Source organism: Balaenoptera physalus, assembly GCF_965194825.1.
Source record: "Balaenoptera physalus genome assembly, contig: HAP1_SCAFFOLD_688, whole genome shotgun sequence".
NCBI lineage: Eukaryota > Metazoa > Chordata > Mammalia > Artiodactyla > Balaenopteridae > Balaenoptera > Balaenoptera physalus.
The window spans coordinates 110432-130572 of NW_028126071.1; the positions used below are offsets into that span (position 1 = coordinate 110432).

General features: G+C 39.9%; 2 protein-coding genes across 2 annotated transcripts in view; both read right to left on the bottom strand.

The window, feature by feature from the left end:
- The window catches only part of LOC309653479 (cyclin-Y-like protein 1), a 34336-nt gene extending 15571 nt beyond the window's left edge, over positions 1-18765 (bottom strand). The window contains exons 1-4 of the mRNA XM_082478440.1: positions 18511-18765; positions 9326-9400; positions 7406-7440; positions 1262-1362 (exon numbers count right to left, since the gene is read on the bottom strand). Coding sequence (XP_082334566.1) covers positions 1262-1362; positions 7406-7440; positions 9326-9400; positions 18511-18736 — 437 coding nt within the window. The 5' untranslated portion in view covers positions 18737-18765. The remainder of the gene's footprint in view (positions 1-1261; positions 1363-7405; positions 7441-9325; positions 9401-18510) is intronic.
- Positions 1-20141, bottom strand: part of LOC309653481 (cyclin-Y-like protein 1) — a 228389-nt gene that overhangs the window by 15571 nt on the left and 192677 nt on the right. The window lies entirely within an intron of this gene.

Here is a 20141-nt window from a genome sequence, read left to right on the forward strand (position 1 = left end):
GGTAAGTGCCCAAACTCAGGACTTTAGAGATGGGGCTCAGTTTTTGCTGAAACATGATTTGATTGCAACTATTATTGTAAGCAAGAGAGGAAAGTTACATTATTATGACTGTGAACTTGCTGTCTTTAATTAAAGTAGAAGTTACTGATAATTTAAATAGCTAAAAAAAAAAGCTGGCACATTAAAAACCAATTAAAAATACAATTAGCTTATAAAATTAAGACAACAAATAAAATTAAGGATAAGGACATTAATATTTTCAAATAGCATTTCCCAAACTGTGTTCTGGAAAATCAACATTCATATCCTAAGGAGATGTTAATGTTTCGTGGACAACCGCGAGGGAGGAGGCAAGAAGCTCTGCATCCCGTTTGGTTTTTTTCTCTTAAATAAGCTTGAAAGGTTCATCATTAGGGTGTTTTGAAAGTGCATCTCCAATTGTGGACTATGAGGTGCTCCCAGAAATTAAAGAATAGTTTCCATCATCATGACACTGTTCGTGTCTCCTTAAGTATAAGCCTGACCACAGCCATGTTTCCGAAACCTCACCTCTTTTATTGTTCTCTGCTGTGAGTGATACAGTGTGTTGGAGATATATTTATATATATAAACAAAACTTAAATGTGTCTATTAAGTTAAAACCTCAGTTGAACAAATTTCATCTACAAAGAAATTAAGCTTGAGTGTGTATTTCTTAAGACTGGTTTGATATATTCTCCCCCTCTTTGGGGGACAGGAAGGAGAAGTAAAATTTCATACAGAAAGAGTGCAGGAAAAAAAAAAAATGCACAGTGGGATAAATCTGACAAACTCCAATTAAATTTAAATGCAGCTTCGCTTTGGTGCCAGTAGGGGACAAGCTGTTCCTTCTTCTAAGAGCAGCTTCCAAAGTAGTGCACGTTGTTTGAGGACTACAACTCATACAGAAATAATTGTCTCTAGAAACAGCCAATCAAAAGCACCTCTCTTTCTCATTGTGTTCAACAATGGCTTAACAACAGAAACGCGTCAAATAAAGATTTATACTTTTTCTGGGATTTCTTATTTGCTAACTGGCTTTCCCTTCTATCATGTGCTCTAAGATTAAAATGGAAACTGAAAATTCATATTTAGGTCCTTGAAATCAATCTATAGTTGACACCAGTTTTTTAACCTGATCACTGAAAAGGACAATTCAAATGAATGAACTTATGTATGGCTAGGATGCTTTTGGCGATAAGGGGGTCTGTCACTCAGCCCTTGGCAACCTACTTGTACTCACCATTTTACTGTGGTTCTAAGATTAGGCTGGCTGACCGTGCTGTCATCTAGAAATATTGTTGAGCATGAGCTATACTTTTTAGTAAGCTGCCCTGGAGATACCTGAAGGGGAAGGGAAATAGAAGAAAATGTCACAGTAAGTTAAACCTATCAAGTGTGTTTTTTTCCTTGGTTAAAATGTCAAACGATAAAGCATTAAGATTTTTCTTACACTCCATGAACTGCCTGAGTGTGATATCATGTGCAGCTCTATGGGAAACCTCTATACTCTGACTTCCACAGACGAGCTTTGAGAAATGGGTTCTAAAATGCTGCCTTGATATAGTACCTATAATCAAACCTGGCAAGCACCTATTATAAATTACCTTTATAATAATGTAAAAAGTTTAGAATAAGATTTCAGGGTTTTTTCCTTAAGCAATGAAATGCAGCTGAGATTTCCTATTTCTATTCATTTACTACAATAAAACGTAATGCTTTATATAATACCGATGTAGGAGCATTTCACTGCAGTAAATGAACACCAATAATAAATGTTCAGGAGACAGTGTGACGAAACAAACGTTTTCCAATCAGAGGCTGGGCATGCCAGGGCTGCTCTATCACTAAAAAGCTGGGGGCCATAAGTCTCTCTGGGCCTCAATTTTCTTATCTGGAGGACAAAAAGGTACTGCTTAAAGATTCTCTCGCATCCAAAAAAAACGGATAAAACAACTCTGAGAATTTAACTTCTCACTTCATGTTTAAGTAAGACTGCCATGACATTACTCAAGTGAGAACCTCAGAGAATACTTGCCATTCATTTCAAAATTGTACTAATTCTGTTCTACGTGTTATTTGACACTCCTGCCTCACCCATGCTGCTCTCTGCCTGCAATGCCTTTTTCTTCCTCCTGTCCCAGCAAGCTTGACCCCATCTGCCTCTAGGATCCCTTTGCCAGCAGGCACACCACAAAACTTCTCACTTTCTGCACACTCACACATCTAATTTACCAACTGTTCCATGGTCTCAGCTGCTTGCATAGTACCACCCTCTTAAGTAAACAAGCTTCTCCAGGTTAGGAAGATTCTTCTCCTACCTCCAGCTACTGAGCACAGAATCTGGGACAAATTAGGATTCGACAAGTGTTTGAGAAATTATTTAAGATCAGTTACAACTGGAGGTAAATCTTACTAAAGGTACAAATTCGTGAGAATTTATCTACAGTGGTGTTGGATAGGTGACAAAGAACTTTTTGAGACCCTCTAGAGAATGAACTATCTTTAAAACACTTTAGAAGTATCCATTTATTTGTGAAGAGCCCATGAACACGGCAATAGTCAAATACTAAAATGGCCTAAACTATGTTAGGACAACTCTGTTCCTTAAAGTAAGGCCAATAACCAAATCCCAATCACTGAAAGCCACTGGAAGGAAGAGTAGCATTCTTTAATACCACAGAATACGAACAATTTTAAAGCTGGGCTTTGTTTTTGGTTTTTGTTTGTTTACTAATTCAGATGAGCCTTCCTTCCTCCTATTCATATAAAATAGTTTTCACCATGCTGTCACACTCTCCCATCAATGTCCTCCACAAATACATGAAAGGTGAGGCAGGGAGAAAATCTAGTTGATGCTTTTTAAAATACAGAGCATTTAAATAAAAATTGCCAGTATCCAATAATCAGAAATATCCAAATGGCATATATAAAACACCATTTTGCTTGTTTCAGATGCTTTATGCAAAGCCACTTATTCCTTATTAACAAAAAGTTCTAGATGTAACATATTTGAAACAGTATCACTATTTGGAAGACTAATTTCTCCTTCAAGCTAGAAATATTTTAAACTAAAACTCTGATATGGTCCTTAAGCTATTTGGTTAATGTGTAATTTTAGAATCTCAAAAAACAGATACAGCATGAAAAATGAAAATTCACTCATTCAAATACTTTGATTCTAAACGAAGCAGGTTATCTTTTAAGGTCACTACTATTAGGGTATAATATGACATACACTACACGTAATAAAAGTCAATGCTGACCAAAAATCTATATATATGAGGGGAATAAAAATAGTAAGGAAATGTACCAAAATATAGACTAGTTGGTAGAGCTTTGGGTGCTATTTATCCTGTTTTCCTCTATTAAAAACTTTTTTTTCTATTATGAATGTATATGGATTTGTCTTTGGAAATATTACTGCTAAAACATTTAAAATTTTTAATTAGATGTGCTCTAGAGTCCTATGGGGGCTCATTTAAGTTGTATCAGCAACTTACAGTCTACTGGCTCGATCCTACAAAAGAAACACTTCCACAGGCCTACTCCTGAAACTATTCAAACTTTCCAGCATCTAGTGTTCACTAAAGGATGGCAGAATTGAAGCCTCTGAGCAAAGCCTAGATATGTTAGCTGCCAGCAGATTACTTTCCTCTCATCTTGCTTGAAAATTTAAGATAACTGTCCTTTATGATTAAAGCTTTACCATTGCTGGCTCACAACCTCAATAAACTGCACTGACACACATAAGGGTATAAAATGCAAATACAAAAAAAAAAAAACAAGTAGCAAAAAACACTACTGACAGTTTAATGTTCACAGGTATTATTTCAATTGGTCACTGAAGAAGAGTATTTATCTTCATTCAGCACTAAGGACAAAATACATGGACTTTTACAATCTTTATAAGGGGAAAGGTTGCTTAGTAGACTGCAGGTTTAATGGTGAAGACTAGAAAATAATCATACCTAGGAGGCTAGTAAGTAACAACCCTCAAAGCTTATCATTAAAGGTCAAGTACCTGTTGAAATCCTGCCCCCACCCAATGACTCTTCCCATTGTGCCTACCGCCTCTGATTTTAACCCATTAAAAGAATAAAGCTGGAGAGAGCGAGAGTACGAAGTGCGGCAACCCGAGTCATGGCAGGACAGGCATTTAGAAAGTTTCTTCCCCTCTTTGACCGAGTATTAGTTGAAAGAAGTGCACCCGAAGTTGTAACCAAAGGAGGCATTATGCTTCCAGAAAAATCGCAAGGAAAAGTATTGCAAGCAATGGTAGTAGCTGTTGGATCAGGCTCTAAAGGAAAGGGTGGAGACATTCAACCAGTTAGGGTGAAAGTTGGAGATAAAGTTCTTCTCCCAGAATATGGAGGCACCAAAGTAGTTCTAGATGACAAGGATTATTTCTTATTTAGAGATGGTGACATTCTTGGAAAATATGTCGACTAAAATAAGTCACTATTGAAATGGCATCACGTGAAGCTGCCCGTTCCCCCAATGGCATCACGTGAAGCTGCCACTGAAGTTCTGAAATCTTTCATCCTGTAAATAATTTCCGTGTTTCTTTTATAATAAAGTAATGATATCCAAACTAATGATATTCATTGTCTCTGAAATTTCGTTTTCTCTGTATTGATTTAAACATTCCCAAATAAAAGTATATAAATGAAAAAAAAAAAAAAAAGAGAGAATAAAGCTGAAGTTCACTTTTTTCTTCCCCCTTTTCACAAGTTTTGGATACGTTTATTAAGAATCAATGACTTTCACTGAAAAGTCTGTAATACTCCATCTATGTTGCACATTAATGGACAATATGGTAGGGTGAGTGGTTTGAATAGAATTCATACTCAAGGCCTTAGTAGAAAAGTATAATATTCTAATTATAGGTATAATCAAAAATATTGTCTGAATTAATATCGTTAATTATATTGCATTAAACTTCAAACTCAGAACCTATATTCAAAGAATAAATCTAAGTTTGAGTAGACTGACCACAAATCTATTTCCTCTCCCCCTTCTTTCAGATATCATCTCATTAGAATTAAAGGCATTTTTTAAAAAAGCTATACATAAGACAGGATAAACAGCAGATGATTTTTAATGTTTGAAAGGTGAAAAGACTAGATAAAGGAGTGGTAACTGACATGGCAGAACAGAGGAAGCACAACCTTGGTACCTACAGAGAGTGACTAGGACAGGAACAAGAAAACCAGTTTGTCTTACAGAACCCAAGGCAGGCTCAGAGTTCAGAGGCGTGGTCCCCAAATCCTTGCAGTGAGGCCCATCAGTTAACGAGTTGTCCAAGTGATGCTTCCAATTAGATCTTAACAGACAGCCAAGGACCATCACGCGTTTGAGGGAAGCCCCCAACAAGTAAGAGATCAAAACAGGAAGAAGGAATGGGACTTCCCTGGTGGCGCAGTGGTTAAGAATCCGCCTGCCAATGCAGGGGACACGGGTTCGAGCCCTGGCCCAGAAAGATCCCACATACCACAGAGCAACTGAGCCCATGCGCCACAACTACTGAGCCTGCGCTCTAGAGCCCATGAGCCGCAACTACTGAAGCCCGCACGCCCTAGAGCCTGTGCTCTGCAACAAGAGAAGCCACTGCAATGAGAAGCCCACGCACCCAACAAAGAGTAGGCCCAGCTCACCGCAACCAGAGAAAGCCCACGTGCAGAAACCAAGACCCAATGCAGCCAAAAAATAAATAAATAAAATAAAATATAAGGACGCTTTAAAAAAAAAACAAAACAGGAAGAAGGAATTGATGGGAGTGATAAAAACTCAGGAGCAAATGAAAACTTGAAATTGCATCAGTGAAAAAAAGAATGACAGGATATAAGAGAACTCTATAAATTGAAAATAAGGTAGACAAAACAATATATTCAATAGAAGGATTAGAGCACAGTCAAGGAAATCTCCAGGAAGCAGGACAAAAAGACAAAATGCAAAGCAGGAGGGGAAAAAAGTTAGCGATCTGGTAAGTCTAAGACTTCCAACATCTGAATAATAGGAACCTGGAAGAAAAAAACAGAATATCAAAGAAACACACAAAAAAGGTCTATACCAAACCAAATTATGAAATTTCAAAATCCCAGGGAGAGGGAAGGTACTAAAAGGTTCCCGAGAAGGAAGGGATGGGGGAAAATGACTAAAATCGGTCATGTACAATGTACCATACAATGTCAACAGGTTTAAGAGCAACAGTGTAAATGAGAAGATGAGAGGGAAATGTCTTTAGAACGGCAACAATTAGTTTCAACTGAGAATTCTATACTTTATCAAATAGAAGGAGTTTCAGAGAGGCTAGATCTCTATAAACGTTCTGCCCATGTGCCCTTTTCCCAGGAAAATGTGCTCCAGTAAAACAAGGAAGTATAGCAAGACAAGAGGGAAACAGAATCTAGGACATAGGGGATCCAACATAAGAGAGCAGAGTTATGTGAGATCCCAGATGACTTCACACAGATATCCCAGGAAAAGAGGCATAGAGCAGGCCTAGGGGAACACTAGTCTATATGGGAGTAGGAAGACAAAAGATTGGGGCAAAGTGTCTCCAAGAAAAAAATGGAACAGATGTGGCTTAGTAGACGGAAAATAGTTTTCATAGGCATGTGACAAATGTTAAAACATTTGGGGAAAAAAATAGCTGTTAGAAAACAGGCAAGTGAATATAGTCAGGAAATTAATTCCACAGAAAAAATGAAGGATGTGAAAGCAGGGAGACCGGGCAGGGAGCTACTTACTGCATTTGGCTGTGTGAGATCACGTTGGCTAGGAAAAGGGGGATTGGGTTATCCTAGAGAAGTGCAGAAGTGCTCCAATTTCATTAATATTTAAGAAAAAGAATGAAGGGTGTACAAGGAGGAGGCACAGTCAGAGAACTCTATGGCTCAGCAATGCACAATATTTGCAGAGTCATAGTAATGTAAACATTGATTCTGATTTAATAAAAACTGATACATGTTGAGGGAACACAGGGAGGGAAATAACGTCATGGTGGAGCGAAGAAGCTCAGCTTTCACCTGCTATGACAAGAAGTCAATGGACAGTGCTAAAAATTAACTTACCTGTTATACTTTTATTACTTTGGTTAAAAAATAAGATCAAAAAAATAAGGCAAAAGAATTTAAGGCAGATCTTTATACTACAACCGTATTAGTGAAATTTAACGTAAATGTCAGAACCCTTAAAAAATGGGCACTACTAAGTCAAAGACTTTCCTGAATACATTTGATAATTAGGAAAATAGAGATTTAGAAAATCTACAAAAAAGAGGTCCATGCTAACAGTATTGGATCCATCATATTTTTTAGGAATCATGGCAGACATATTTTTAATTCAAACTATTAATTTCTTAACTTTTCAACTGTTTACTTACATGGTTGAAATGGTTGCTCCTCCTCTTTTCCCGCACTAAGAATAAAAAAAATTAACTGATGAATTCTGATACAAATGCCATAGAAAAATAAAGGTAGTCACTAATTATCTGATGGATTACCAATAACACAATGAGATAGAATTCCATTCTATTTTTTAAAATAATTTCCAACAAAATATATAATTTAAATCACCCAGCAAGATGAGTCCTATAAATAAAATCTAAAAACTTAGTTTCACTTTTTTGACCTAATAGATATTCTGTATTAGGCACAAATGAAAGACTCCCCATTTACAAAAGAAAAGGACAAAGCAAATTAGGCCAGGTGAGAAACTTAGCTAATAAAAAAATGTACCTGCTGCATAGCTGAACTACTAGCCAGGAGTATTTTCTAAGTCTTCATTTACACACAGCTTACTTTAATTACCACAATCTACAGATGACAACTCTACGAACCAGTTTCTGGCCAGGCACTCATCTCCCAACGCACCAGGATCTCTGGAAGCATCCTGAACCACTTAATGGTAACCTACTCAAATACCTTACTGAAAAAATACACAACTGGAAAGTAACCTATGTTAAACGTAAATTTTAAAATGAGTGTGCTGACCTAAATGAACATATCTACAGCACACAAAACGGTTTTGCTCCAACAAAGGCCAGAAGAATAAAAGCCTGAAGAGGGTCTTAGGCCACACTCTTGCTCACATTGCCTCCTTTAACTCCAGACAGGCATCACAGGCACGGATTCCTTAAGGCTGAAGAGAGAGACAGGCATGGGACAGCTTTTCTTTTACTGTCTCCAGAGCCCCTCTACATGTGAGCAGCTCATGGCTCTGGAAGAAACTGAGAAATAGAGCAATCCTAACCAGAAAGGAGTGGCTCAAGTACACACACTAGAAAAATGCAAGTTAGAAACCCCAGGAGCTTCCAGGTTGGTGAGCATGTAGTACCCTTGCAGAGGGCATCAAAGCTCTGTGCCCTGTCCCCATGCCTGGCCCTATGCATCTCTTCCATCTGGCTGTTCCTGAGTTATATCCTTTTATAAAAACCAGTGATCTAACGGAAAAAAACCAAAAGCAAAACAACAACAACAAAAAACCAAACCTCCGTTTTTTATTGTGCTGCATCACTTTAAATATTATGGAATGTTCACTTCTTGTATTCCTGCTCTCGTAATCAACTGAAAAACTTGGTCACGTATGGCTTTTTAGCAAATAAACTAGGATTTAACATAACATTCAGGAAGACAAGCAGGCAAGCGGGAGTGCAAAAAATTCTACGGTTCTGATTCTCATCTTAAAACAAGGAGGACACAGGAAATTTATATGAGTTTCACATGCTGAGGATAATCTTCTGGAAAACCCCATATGGCATGTTGCTCTTATTACCCTGGCACAGCACTACATTAGGATGAGAAAGTTTTGAATAGCTTAAAAGTTCTGAGTAGCATAAATCTGGATGTGAGATAGGCTCGTCTGGTTGAACACTGTGTAAAACAGGGCCAAAATCACAAGGCTCAATTCCCACATATAACAACTGATTTTTCTGATTTGATCAAATGAAAACCTAACTGTGACCTAAACCCTATCATTTGTCTTTAACATATGTGCTCTTCGGAGCAAGGGGAAAAGGACAAAGTAGCATGGAGAAATAGACCACATCTAAATCATGTGGCCAGTTGACTATGTTGATAAAGAGGTGGCAAAATGTATAAACAGATAGTCTAAGTGTTCTCCTCCCTAAAACACTGACAACTAAAGGAAACTGTATCATCAACATATTAAAATAAGACAAGTGAATACGTAAAAAAGTGAAACATTTAAACCACTGTAAGAGTTTTTCTAAATACCTCCTATAATACACAAAACAAAAACAGTTTTCACTCTTTTTCTCAGGGAAAAAAAAGCATTGCCTTACCATCTGTTTGAGATTTGCTCGGAAAAATGGTGCTTGCCCCTGGGTGGTCAGAAGGGTTTGGTTCCAAAGCTAAGTCTGTATAGGAAGAAGAGAAAAAGGTGTGGTGATTTAGTTGAGTAGAAAAATACATGATTTTAAAGATAGCTACACATTGATTGAAACCACTTTTAATAGTCTTGAGAAGAGCTTTTAGTAATGACAAAAAGGCAATTTTAGTAAAGGCACAATATAAAAATTCTATTGGGAAACAGCAAAATTGTAGAAACTCTCCATACATGTGGAGTAAAACCATGGCTATGTCTTAGACTTCTTTAACTGGCACCTAAATAATCTATGCCATTTTTAGATGAATCATATATGTGACTCCCCTCCTATTTATCAATTAAAAATTCAGTCACCCTCTTTTAAAGCTGATATTACTAGCACATTCCAGGAACAGTCTCAAGAAGCAAGTTATGCTGTGGCCAACTACTGTCAGATACCAGCTCAATATATCAAATATGCCAAAACGAAGTGAGTTGCTTTTGGCAAATGTTCTTCAGACAATCAAATGGCTAATTCTAACTCCATTCAACAAATGAACTCATTTCATTGGCTGTGGTTTATCTGGGGGCTATTCATCATGGCAGATTTAAGAGGACTACATAAAAGTTCAATGTTCTAATCTAGAGGAACACTTCCATGAGAGTGATTTTTAACTTTGCCCTCTATTTCCAAAGCTAAACTCACTACTTCATTCCAGGCTGCATGATTAATTTGGGGCTTCAATAAGAGTACTTTCTGGAGCAGATCATAGGGCTACTAGAAAAAAATTTTGGCCATACCTACACGAAAAGGTGGGTCTGCCTGTAGCCCACCTTGCACCAAGGTGGGATAGCGTCTTCTATTTAGGCAGAATACAAAACAAGCACAAGCTACCACACAGGATAGTAAGGTTGTTGTTTCAAACAAACAAACAAACATCAAAGCCCTATGACACTTCCTCAGCAAAGTCCATCTCAAACCATTTAACCAATCTTTTAAGAAATTGGACCAAGATTCAGATAAAGAGTAATGGTTAAGCCAATTATTTCCCAAACCACATAATAACTGATCTGTTTTTGAAAGATGGCTTTGATGGTCAAAGTGAAATACAAATATATCCCTGCCTCTTAGAGAATCCAAAGAATACACACATTGATATATTAAAAACTAATTAGTCTAGTAGTGAATTCTGTCTAACCCAGCATTTCACAAATGTATCTACCTAGAATCCCCTTTTCCCACCCAGAAAGAATTTGGCACGAACAGTAATTTTGGACTTCCCGTTTTAACAGGAATCTGAGCCATCCATTTTAATGTCATTGCCAGCACTAGTAATTTACAGAGCTAAACCAACTGCTTTGTTCTTCATGAAAATTCCTTCACTGAATTTGAAGTTTATCAAGCTGCTTTTGGAGAAAATATTCTATTCAACATTTTTATGTAAAAGACCCATATAATTATTTTAAAGTTTTTTTCTCCTACATATTTGAAAAATTAAGACAATGGGAAAATAAATTATTTCAGCTGTACACAAAATGGCAGGCAGAGACTTTCACAGCTGCCTCTAACCTATAGCTTCCGAAAGAATTCATGACTACTTACCTATACCAAAAAGAAAGTAAATAGACTACATTTGAATCTAAAAAATAAGCAGAAATGTTTGCAAAGTAGCTGTCTTATTTATCAGTGTCTATGGCATGGTAAAACTTAACAATTTTCAATGGAAGTCCAGGAAAATTAAGTGCCAGAATCAAAGAGAAGCAAGCTTTAACACACACACACACACACACACACACACACACACACACACCCGCGAAACCAAGATGTGCTACTACAGATCTAAATACAAAAGTCAAGAAGGCTTGGATAAAAGAAATGACAACATGCAAAAAAAAAAAAAAGTAAACTTAGCCCAAGTGACCAGAAAAAAGCTGGCACTCTCCCTACTCTATCCTAGGGGGTTCAAAGGGAGGCACAGGACCCAGGACCGGCCAATCAATCACAGCTGTCCTGGGACTTGCCAAGAAAAGAGAAAGGCAGAACTGTACTCTAGGATCCTTAGCTAGTCTTGAGCTGCTGGACACTCCCCTTGCTATCATGAGGGGAAAGGCTTTTCAGGAGACATCAACAGAGGAGAGCAGAACTGAGGAGATCATTTAACTCCTGGGTCAAGTAGTGCTTAACTCTGTGATGTTCTTTTAACTTGCAACTGAAGGAGACCTGCTTAATCAGCAGTACTGATGATCACACTAAAGGTGGGGAAAGGTAAAAGTCACTTGCTCATTCCTTTAACAAATATCATGAACAAAAATCTGCATGAGACAAAACGATGCTCTGTTTAAAAGTTACACACAACCATTCACAATCATTAACACACAATGATTCACAACCGTTACTTTTAGTTGCTTTTCTTATACGTTAAAAAAAGCTCTAATTAGTGTACAATTTATGTCTTCTTGTTACTAACAAGCGCTCTCCACCCCACTGTTGCATATTTATTGTTTAATGAATACACACTGGCCCATCAAGTGTTATTCCTATACTGGACTTAGCCAATCCCCTATTGCTGGGGATTGGTGCTTACAAAGTTCTATTCTTAAAATATTATGAGGAAAATCTTCATGTACATAGTTTTTTAAAATAATGGTTTTATCTCCTTAGCAAAGATCTTCGGAAGTGGAATGACTAAGCCAAAAGATTAGATCACTTTCACGGCTCCATGTACAATGCTAAATTGCTTCCTAAAGAAGGTGGGGGGCACATTAGGGTATAATGCTACCAATCATGACATTTTGAGTTCCTACCCTTGCTTTGGATACTTGAAAAAAAAAAAAACAATTCCTACTGATATGAATGAGGAACCTCACTGTAGATCTAATTTGTATTTCTTTTGATTACAGTTTGACCATTTTCCCACAGTTATCAGTGTTATTTCCACTTTGGTGAGTTGGCCTATCATTTGAATGTACTGTAAACACCAGGGCCCTACTGCTGTCAGTTTGCATGAGGTTTTCAGAAAATATTAATCTTTTGTTTATAGCCTATATAACTAACAATTTTCTATATAACTTGCACTTTTTGCTAATGAAAAATACCACATCACTATCTTATAGAATGGACATGTGAGCCATTAGACAGTAAACTCATACATACACACAATATTTCTGCACTTCCCATGAACTATCTTCCCAAGAGCCTAAGGAGACTATGATAAAACCTACCACACTCTTCACTATCACAAAGGTAAGACTGCCAACTATTAAGCAAAGCTTTACCACCCACCATCCCTCTCATCCCTCTCCCCACCACATGCACACACAGTAATTTAGAGACTTCAGGGAATTACTGTGCATTCAGGAAATTACATGGATTCTTCCGAAAGTTATTTCTTTAGAAACCTCTAAGAATGTTTTACCCAGGAGAAATATTCTTGAGCTCATGATTAGGGGTTATGATTAAAACTGTATTTTAAGACCCATCATTTTTGTATTATCAATTTAAATTGCAACTTATTTGACAGCATGATAGGTCGATGTAGAAAAAGTATGATTAAAAAAAAATTAAACTCGGTCTTCATGTAAACATTCCTCAGAGGAAACCTGTAAAACACCACCGACACTGAGTACTGTTTTTCCTCCAATCTAAGATTCTACCAGTTGTTAAGATCCATCTCAATTGCAGTTGTTAAAAGTGTGAAAACATAGGCAACTTAGAACAAATGAAATGCATTACTGAAGGCTAAAAGTGTTAAAACTATGCTATCAAACTGTCGATAAATGATTTGTCCTTGTTAAAATATTAGAGGGAGAGGGAAGTGACCAAGAAAGCATCTGACAGAAGCAGCATATTTCAGAAAGCGATTAATATCGACATATTGATTTCAATATATTCCAAATAAACAGGAGATGTCAGCAGTTTCTGGGCCAACTGCTGAGCACCAGTTTACTTAACGGTAACCACTGCATTTACTGAACTGCCCTAGCATCCCTATACTGTGCAGTGTATTAGTTTTATGGCTCATAATACAAACATTACAATCTTTACAATTACCATGTAAACTGATGATTTCATCTCTTTGCGTCCACACTTTCCACCGCAGTCAGGGAGTTCCTGCCAGCCAGCCCTGAGCTGGGCTGCCTCACCAGCGGGTACACAGCAGGCTCCTGCACCTGCCAGGCTACTGCTCACCCAAGCCTTGATCCTGCTTTCCTAGCTTCTGACAATCCTGGCTTCCAAACTTCCCAGCTCTGGTTTCCAACTGCTTCTGTACCTGCCTCTACCCTGGTTCTCAGTTTTGCCTTATTTTAATCCTCAATCAGTGTTACAGTGATCATGACTGAGAGGTGACACATAGGTAAGTACACCTGGCTTTATATATTTCTAAAGAGCACTTTACTCAGTTTCTTGGACTTTTAAGAACCTTTCTGGGTTGCAAGTTACCTTCATTTCATTTCACATTACGCAGTGTTACTGTTTTAACTCTTAAGTTTTATTACTTTAATACACTAAAACAACAACAACAAAAAAGGCTGAGAAAAAAGGTAGTATTCCAAAGAAGCTCACATAATGTCAACAATAAATTCTGTTCCTATATGCCATGCATTTGGAATTTACAGTCCTACTCTCTATCAATACTCATTTTTAAAACCTTGGACAACTCAATTTATACCTAAGAGAAGAATTCCTACACTACCTAACTCAGAACATGGTGAGAATCAAATGAAATGCAAGAGCAATCTATATACTACAGCCTATTTTAGACCCTTATTAATATCGCTTTTTTGTTCAAGCCACTGTTGGCTCTCACCTGAGCTACCGCACCAGCCTCCTAACTGGTCTCCCTCTCTGCTTCCTTCCACCCTTACAGTCTATTCTCACACAGTAGCTGGTCTGATCTCCCTCCGCCCTCTCTACCCCCCTTCCCTTTTTCTAAGAATTAACATCATTCCCCTGCATATAATCCTTCAATGGTTTCCCATTACAATTAGACTAAAATTCATATTTTTTGGTCAAGGCCCACTAGGCATACAAGGTCTTAATCCCCCATATTCCTCCTGGCATTCATTCACTCAGCTGCAGCCACCCATCTTTCTGTCCTTGGCACGCATCAAGCATATTCCCTTCTTAGGAACTGCACAGAAGCCTCTTCTCCCACAGCCTCACACGGCTCTCTTAGGACTGCTCATGGGTCGCTTAAGGAGAGAAGCTGTCTTTAACCACCCCTTGTAAAACTGTCCTCCTCCCCAGCCCATTACCTTCATTTTCTTTCTTAGTGTTCTCACTACCTGATGTTATTCTTGTGTCGTCAGCCCCCAGGCACCTCTAGAAAGTAAGGACCTGAGTTAGGATACGGGTTTTGTCTTGTCTAACCACTGTTTGTCCTGCCTCTGGAATGGTGCCTAATAATCATGTTTCAGTGTACCCAAAACCAGTTAAGGTTTTCCCAATTTTCCCACATCATCTAAGATTTCTTCTAATGCTGTCTTTTGATGTGTCTGTCACCTAGGACCAGAGTTAATTTCAGATCTCTTAGAGTAGTAGTTTAGTTACTCAGAATCAAAGACACAAGACAGGTTACCAAGAACCACGAAAACCTAAAAGAGGAAATCTAATGTTCAGTGAAAAATCAATGGTAACTTTAATTTGGAAAAAGAACATTTAATGTTAAAATACCTTTACTACAAAATGACTCACCCTATGAATTTAATTAAGTCGTAAGACAAAGTGTACAATCAGAATGCTATAGGGAAGTATCAATACAATGCATCAGTTTTTATCTGTGTCCCCTGAATAAAGCATTATAATGGGATTATAAAAGATGCTCAACCATAAAGGCTGGGTAAATGAATTATGCTCCAAGGTTATTCGATGGCCCAGTAAACAGTTGGTAAAAGGCAGGCTGTAGAGCTATGCGCAGCTGCATGGAAATACATCACCCTGGAGCACTCTCTAGGTGTCAGCACGGTTACAGGAGCTTCATGTCGTTACTTTTCTTTATAACAAAAAGTTACAAAGTGGCACATAAAGAACAATCCCATCTTTGTAAAATAAACACAATGTTATGTTTATATGCATACAAAAGGTTCAGGAAGAATCAACACCAAAATATTAATAAAAATTCTGGATATTCTGAGTGTGAGTGAAGGACTTTTCTGTGTTTTCTCAATCTTTCACATCAAATGTTCATTAGTACTGTCACCAAAAAAAGGAAAGATCTGTTGCTCAGAGGTTTTTCCACATCATATTGCCAATTCCTTCCCTACCCACTCTTCAGGGGGATGGGAGGTAGGGGTCACTTGAGAGAGCACCTTTCACCAGAAAATTAGCAAAGCTCCTAAGGTCAGAACATAAAGGCTGTATGAAAAGTTGATGAATAAAAATAAAATCAGATAATAGGACCGTAGCATCTTCTTTTCTATTATGACACTACCATCAGTTATATTAGATATACTGTTAAAGACAAAGTAGTAAAAAATTCTTTTGAGTCTATCTGAAATCTATACTACGTTCTTAGGAGTTACTTTTTTGAGATGGCTTGAAGAAATCATGTTCTTCTCCAATGTTTCTGAAGAACAAGACAGAGCATCATTTATGTACGATTTTCTCTAAGTAACCAAATAATTCTTCACTGTAGAAAAGCCAAAATGTTTTATATCTGAGTAGGTATTTCTCAGTTTCCAGGGAAACTGATACAAAATTGTCTGAAATAAAGACATGAAGAGCAAACTTCCAATGTGCCTGTACTTTATATTTGGTGTTCTGACCTTGTTTCTATGGAAACTTAATTAATAGGCAAATGCTGAAATTGAGGTTTCTCTTATCACTTTATCGAATGCCCCCCCAAAAAAGACAAATTGAAATGAAATTTTAACAATCATGTTAAACATAAAAAGGTAAATTCTGTACTCATGAACTCTATTTTTCCAGTTCCTGATTTAGCACTCCTTCCTTATCATACATAGTCGTATGCTAAATGCTTAGTACCTTACCTGCCCGCTTACCAGCTTCCCCTAATGTCCCTCTGTCCAGGGCATTCTCGGCTTCAATTGGATTTCACCAGAACAAACTCTTTAAATTATATCAACGTGTTTACCTGACTGATAAATTTAGGCTATTTCATGACTTCTACTTTTATTCATATCCATTGCAATGTATGTACAGACAGAGAATGGAGAGGTAAATGTTGCTTCTGAGTTGTGTACAATAAACTGGAATGGCAATAATCAAAACTGGAGTATGCTGAGATAGGCCTAACTTATGGATAAATTATAATAAAATATAAGGTGCAGTCTAAACAGTTTCTTAAGCATCCCAAGAACTGAATTTGGCATATCTACCACCTCCCAAGTCTGTCTCTTTTGTTCAGTAGCTGTGTTACACAGTCATTTCAGATCTCTAAGTCTTGGCTTCTTCATCGGCAACAGAGGGAGAATATATACGGGCCTTATTTGTAGATGGAAGGGCCGAGTGAAATACACAAGAAAATGCATTGTAAATCTTAAAAGAATTCTATAAAGGTCCAATTTTCGTCTCTCATCCTACACTAGCCAACTACTAACTGTTTTTAAAAATCATTTAGAGGCTTACCTTATAGCAACAAGCAGAGCAGTTTTCACAAGTACTTACATGCTTTGTGTTTAAAGCTACAATTAATTCACATAATTTGTTCATTCTTTCACAATATCTAACGATTCTGAAAAGGGAGTACTTTCCACTTACAAAGCCACGTCCATCATAAGGGTGAATCCACAGGCTTAATTATTCTAACTTTTAAAGAAATTAAATAAACCCAACTAAAATTTAAATAGAAGAGCTGTAAGACATTTCGTCTATGAAATAATGAAATAATCTCTGGCATTTAAATGAAACAAATGGGCCAGTGGGGCTTTAACATCTTTATGATACAATGTTTTATACTTCAAAGAACAGTCTTTATTAAAGTGCCACTATGCTACCCAGAATTTTTTTTTTTTTTAACCTAGAGCCATCCCTTTCCAAAATTCTAGAGGCAAAAATCAAACATTTCCTCTCTTCTCTCTCTCCTCCCCGACAACACCCACCCCCAGCCACTTAGTCTACAGAACTTTTACCTGAACATTCCTAAAGTTAAATAGTATTCTACTGGGGGGGGGGGCGGAGGAGGAGGGAGCCATGGAGACATTTTTCTGCAGGATGGATGTGGTATGTTAACTCCCAAACCTTTATATTACAAATTACAATCTGAATTTGTTTTTTCTCCTTTGAAACTTCTGTCCAGCAGTCTCAGGAACCACCTCACCCCTCCCTTAGAACAGGCAACGTGCAAAAGAAGTCGGTTAAGGCTGTGCAACTGAAGACATACTTGTGTCAAAGTGGGAATTTAAAAGTAATCAGAACTCCATGGGGTCTCCTTTGGTAAAGAAAAAAAACCCAACAATTATTCTCTGCAGCCGTGGCAGTAACGTTTCACACCGTTCACAGTTATTTTAAGCCCCTCTCCCACCATTTTCTTTCCTATCGTGTTCAAATTATAGTTAGAAGGGATAAAGTAGCTTCTATCAGGGCGACTGAAAACATTAAAATCCAAAGAATTTTAGTTAAGAACACCACACTGACTCTGTCCATCTCTATTTTGAATTTAAATGACAAATCCTCTAATGTTTGTCTTAATTGTCTCGAGTATCAACTACCTTAAGGAATAGAAATCTGTCATCAGGCCCTTACCTAGTTCCTTCGCTTAGGTACCATCTGGATAGGGAGACGGGATGGATACGCCGAAGTTAGAGTATTTAAGTTTGCATTAAGAAAAGAGAGACTACACCAGAAAGTCTCTGCTAAGTCCCACGAGATGTTAAATAGAACCACGAACAGGAAGGGCCGCGGATTGGAGGGTCTCAGGCCGGGCTGGGAAATGGGAACGGGGGAAAGAATTGGGCATTCGGGTAGAGAAGAGGGAAGGAGACTGGCCGGACGCGACTGGTAAAGAATAAGGGGTGGGGACGCCAAGCAGAGCCAGCCTTCGTCCCCGGTGCCCAGCCCTGGGAGAGCCAACTCCGGGCAAGAAGGAGCCCTAGGCGGCGTCTCCCTCCCGGGGGACCCTGGGGGCGGCGGAGGCCAGAGGTAAGCCCGAGAGCAGACGGCGCCGACCCCGCGAGGGGCGAGGCGCGCCCGCCGCTTCTTACCTTCGGGCATCTCCCGGTCGCTGATGTGCTGCAGGTGGTGGCCTTCGCCACCTGCGAAATCCAACTCGGCGGGTTCCACGGTAGCCGCCGCCGGAGCTACTGCCACCGCATTCCCGGCCGCCGCCTTGTAGACCTCAGACTCGCAGTCCGGCTCCGCTGACCCCCTGCGCCGGCCCGACTTGGGGCTGGCATTGGGGGACAGGCAACAACACAGCGAGTTCCCCATGGGGCGCCTTCACTCCTCGCCGCCGCCGCCTCCGCTCGTCCCCCGACTCTGCCGAGCACAGAAGCCGCCCCCTCCCCCAACAATGGCGCGGCGGGCACTGGCAGCCCCGGGCTATGCCGGGGCTGTGCCGCACATGCAGACGCGACTTCGCCCGCCGCTCTCCTGTCCGCCCAGCCGCCGGGGCCCCGGGCAGGGGTACGGCCCCGGCCGCACCCCTGCCCAGCCGCTGGGCCCCGGGCAGGGGTCCGGCCCCGGCCGCACCCCCGCCGCTGCCTCCCCGGAACCAACTAGTCTGTGAGGGCGGTGACCAGACCCGCTTATTTAAAAGGGCTGGGAACCAGACAAGCGCTGAGACGCGCAGCCACTGAGGGAGAGAGCGCAGCCGGAGCTCCTCCTCCTTCCGCTGCCACCTCCCGACTGAAAGTAGCTAGCCCGGCCGGCCCTTGCCTACCGGAATGTGTCCTTCGGTTACCTGGTTACGACGGACCAATCACGACCAGAGTTCCCTCCACGCGCCCTCCTCAGAGCGCAGGCATGTGACTCACAATGCCCCGCCCCCGCCCGCGGCTGCCCCGCCCCCCGAGCGGCGCACCCCAGACTCTGGTTTCCATTCATCTCTCGCGCTCCGAGCTTTCCGGTCCTGCGGGAAGCGCCGCGGGAGTTTGTTAATCGAAGCCGTCCTGAGTCAGTGGGCTCTGTAGAAAGCCCCTGTTCGTAAAATGCCAGTTCAGTTAGCAACTCGCTTTCACTGGGTCCACAGTTGACTCATTTGATGTATTGCTCAACGAACTTAGTTTCACCCCAATTTTTGACCGTTTTTTATAACTGAATGCTCCTCCTGTCTTGCCTTCCAAAGAGTGTTAGTTTCCGCCTACAGTTTAACCATAGCAACCCCCGGGGCCCTGGTCCTACTCTCAATAAAGAGCTGTGGCTGTGTCTTGAATGAGACTCGAGGACACGTCACCCCTCCACTTCCTCATCAGCAAATTAGGGACCAAACTCCCCCCTCCCACCTCTGAGGCGCTGGGATTCAGCAACTCGCTTTTCTCGCCTGTTGCTCTCTTCCACGGCAGGAGTTTCCAGGTTTCCCTACTTTAGCCAACAACAACGCATAAAGCACGATTTTCTCATACAAACTTGAGAGTCACAAAGTGAAGTACCACGGTCTTGATTTGATGAAGATGATAACGATAGTTAACATTTGGCAAACACTATGCGCCCGCCCCCGTTCCAAGTGAGGTACTCATTTAACCCTCGGGAACAAAATCCTCAGAAACCTTCATTTTACAGATTTTACAGACGCTAAGTCACGTTCCCAAGGTCACATGATTGCTCAGGGGTGTGGCCAGGATTTGATCCCTGATTGTGTGGATCCCCAAAGGCACCTTATTGTGATCATCAGAAA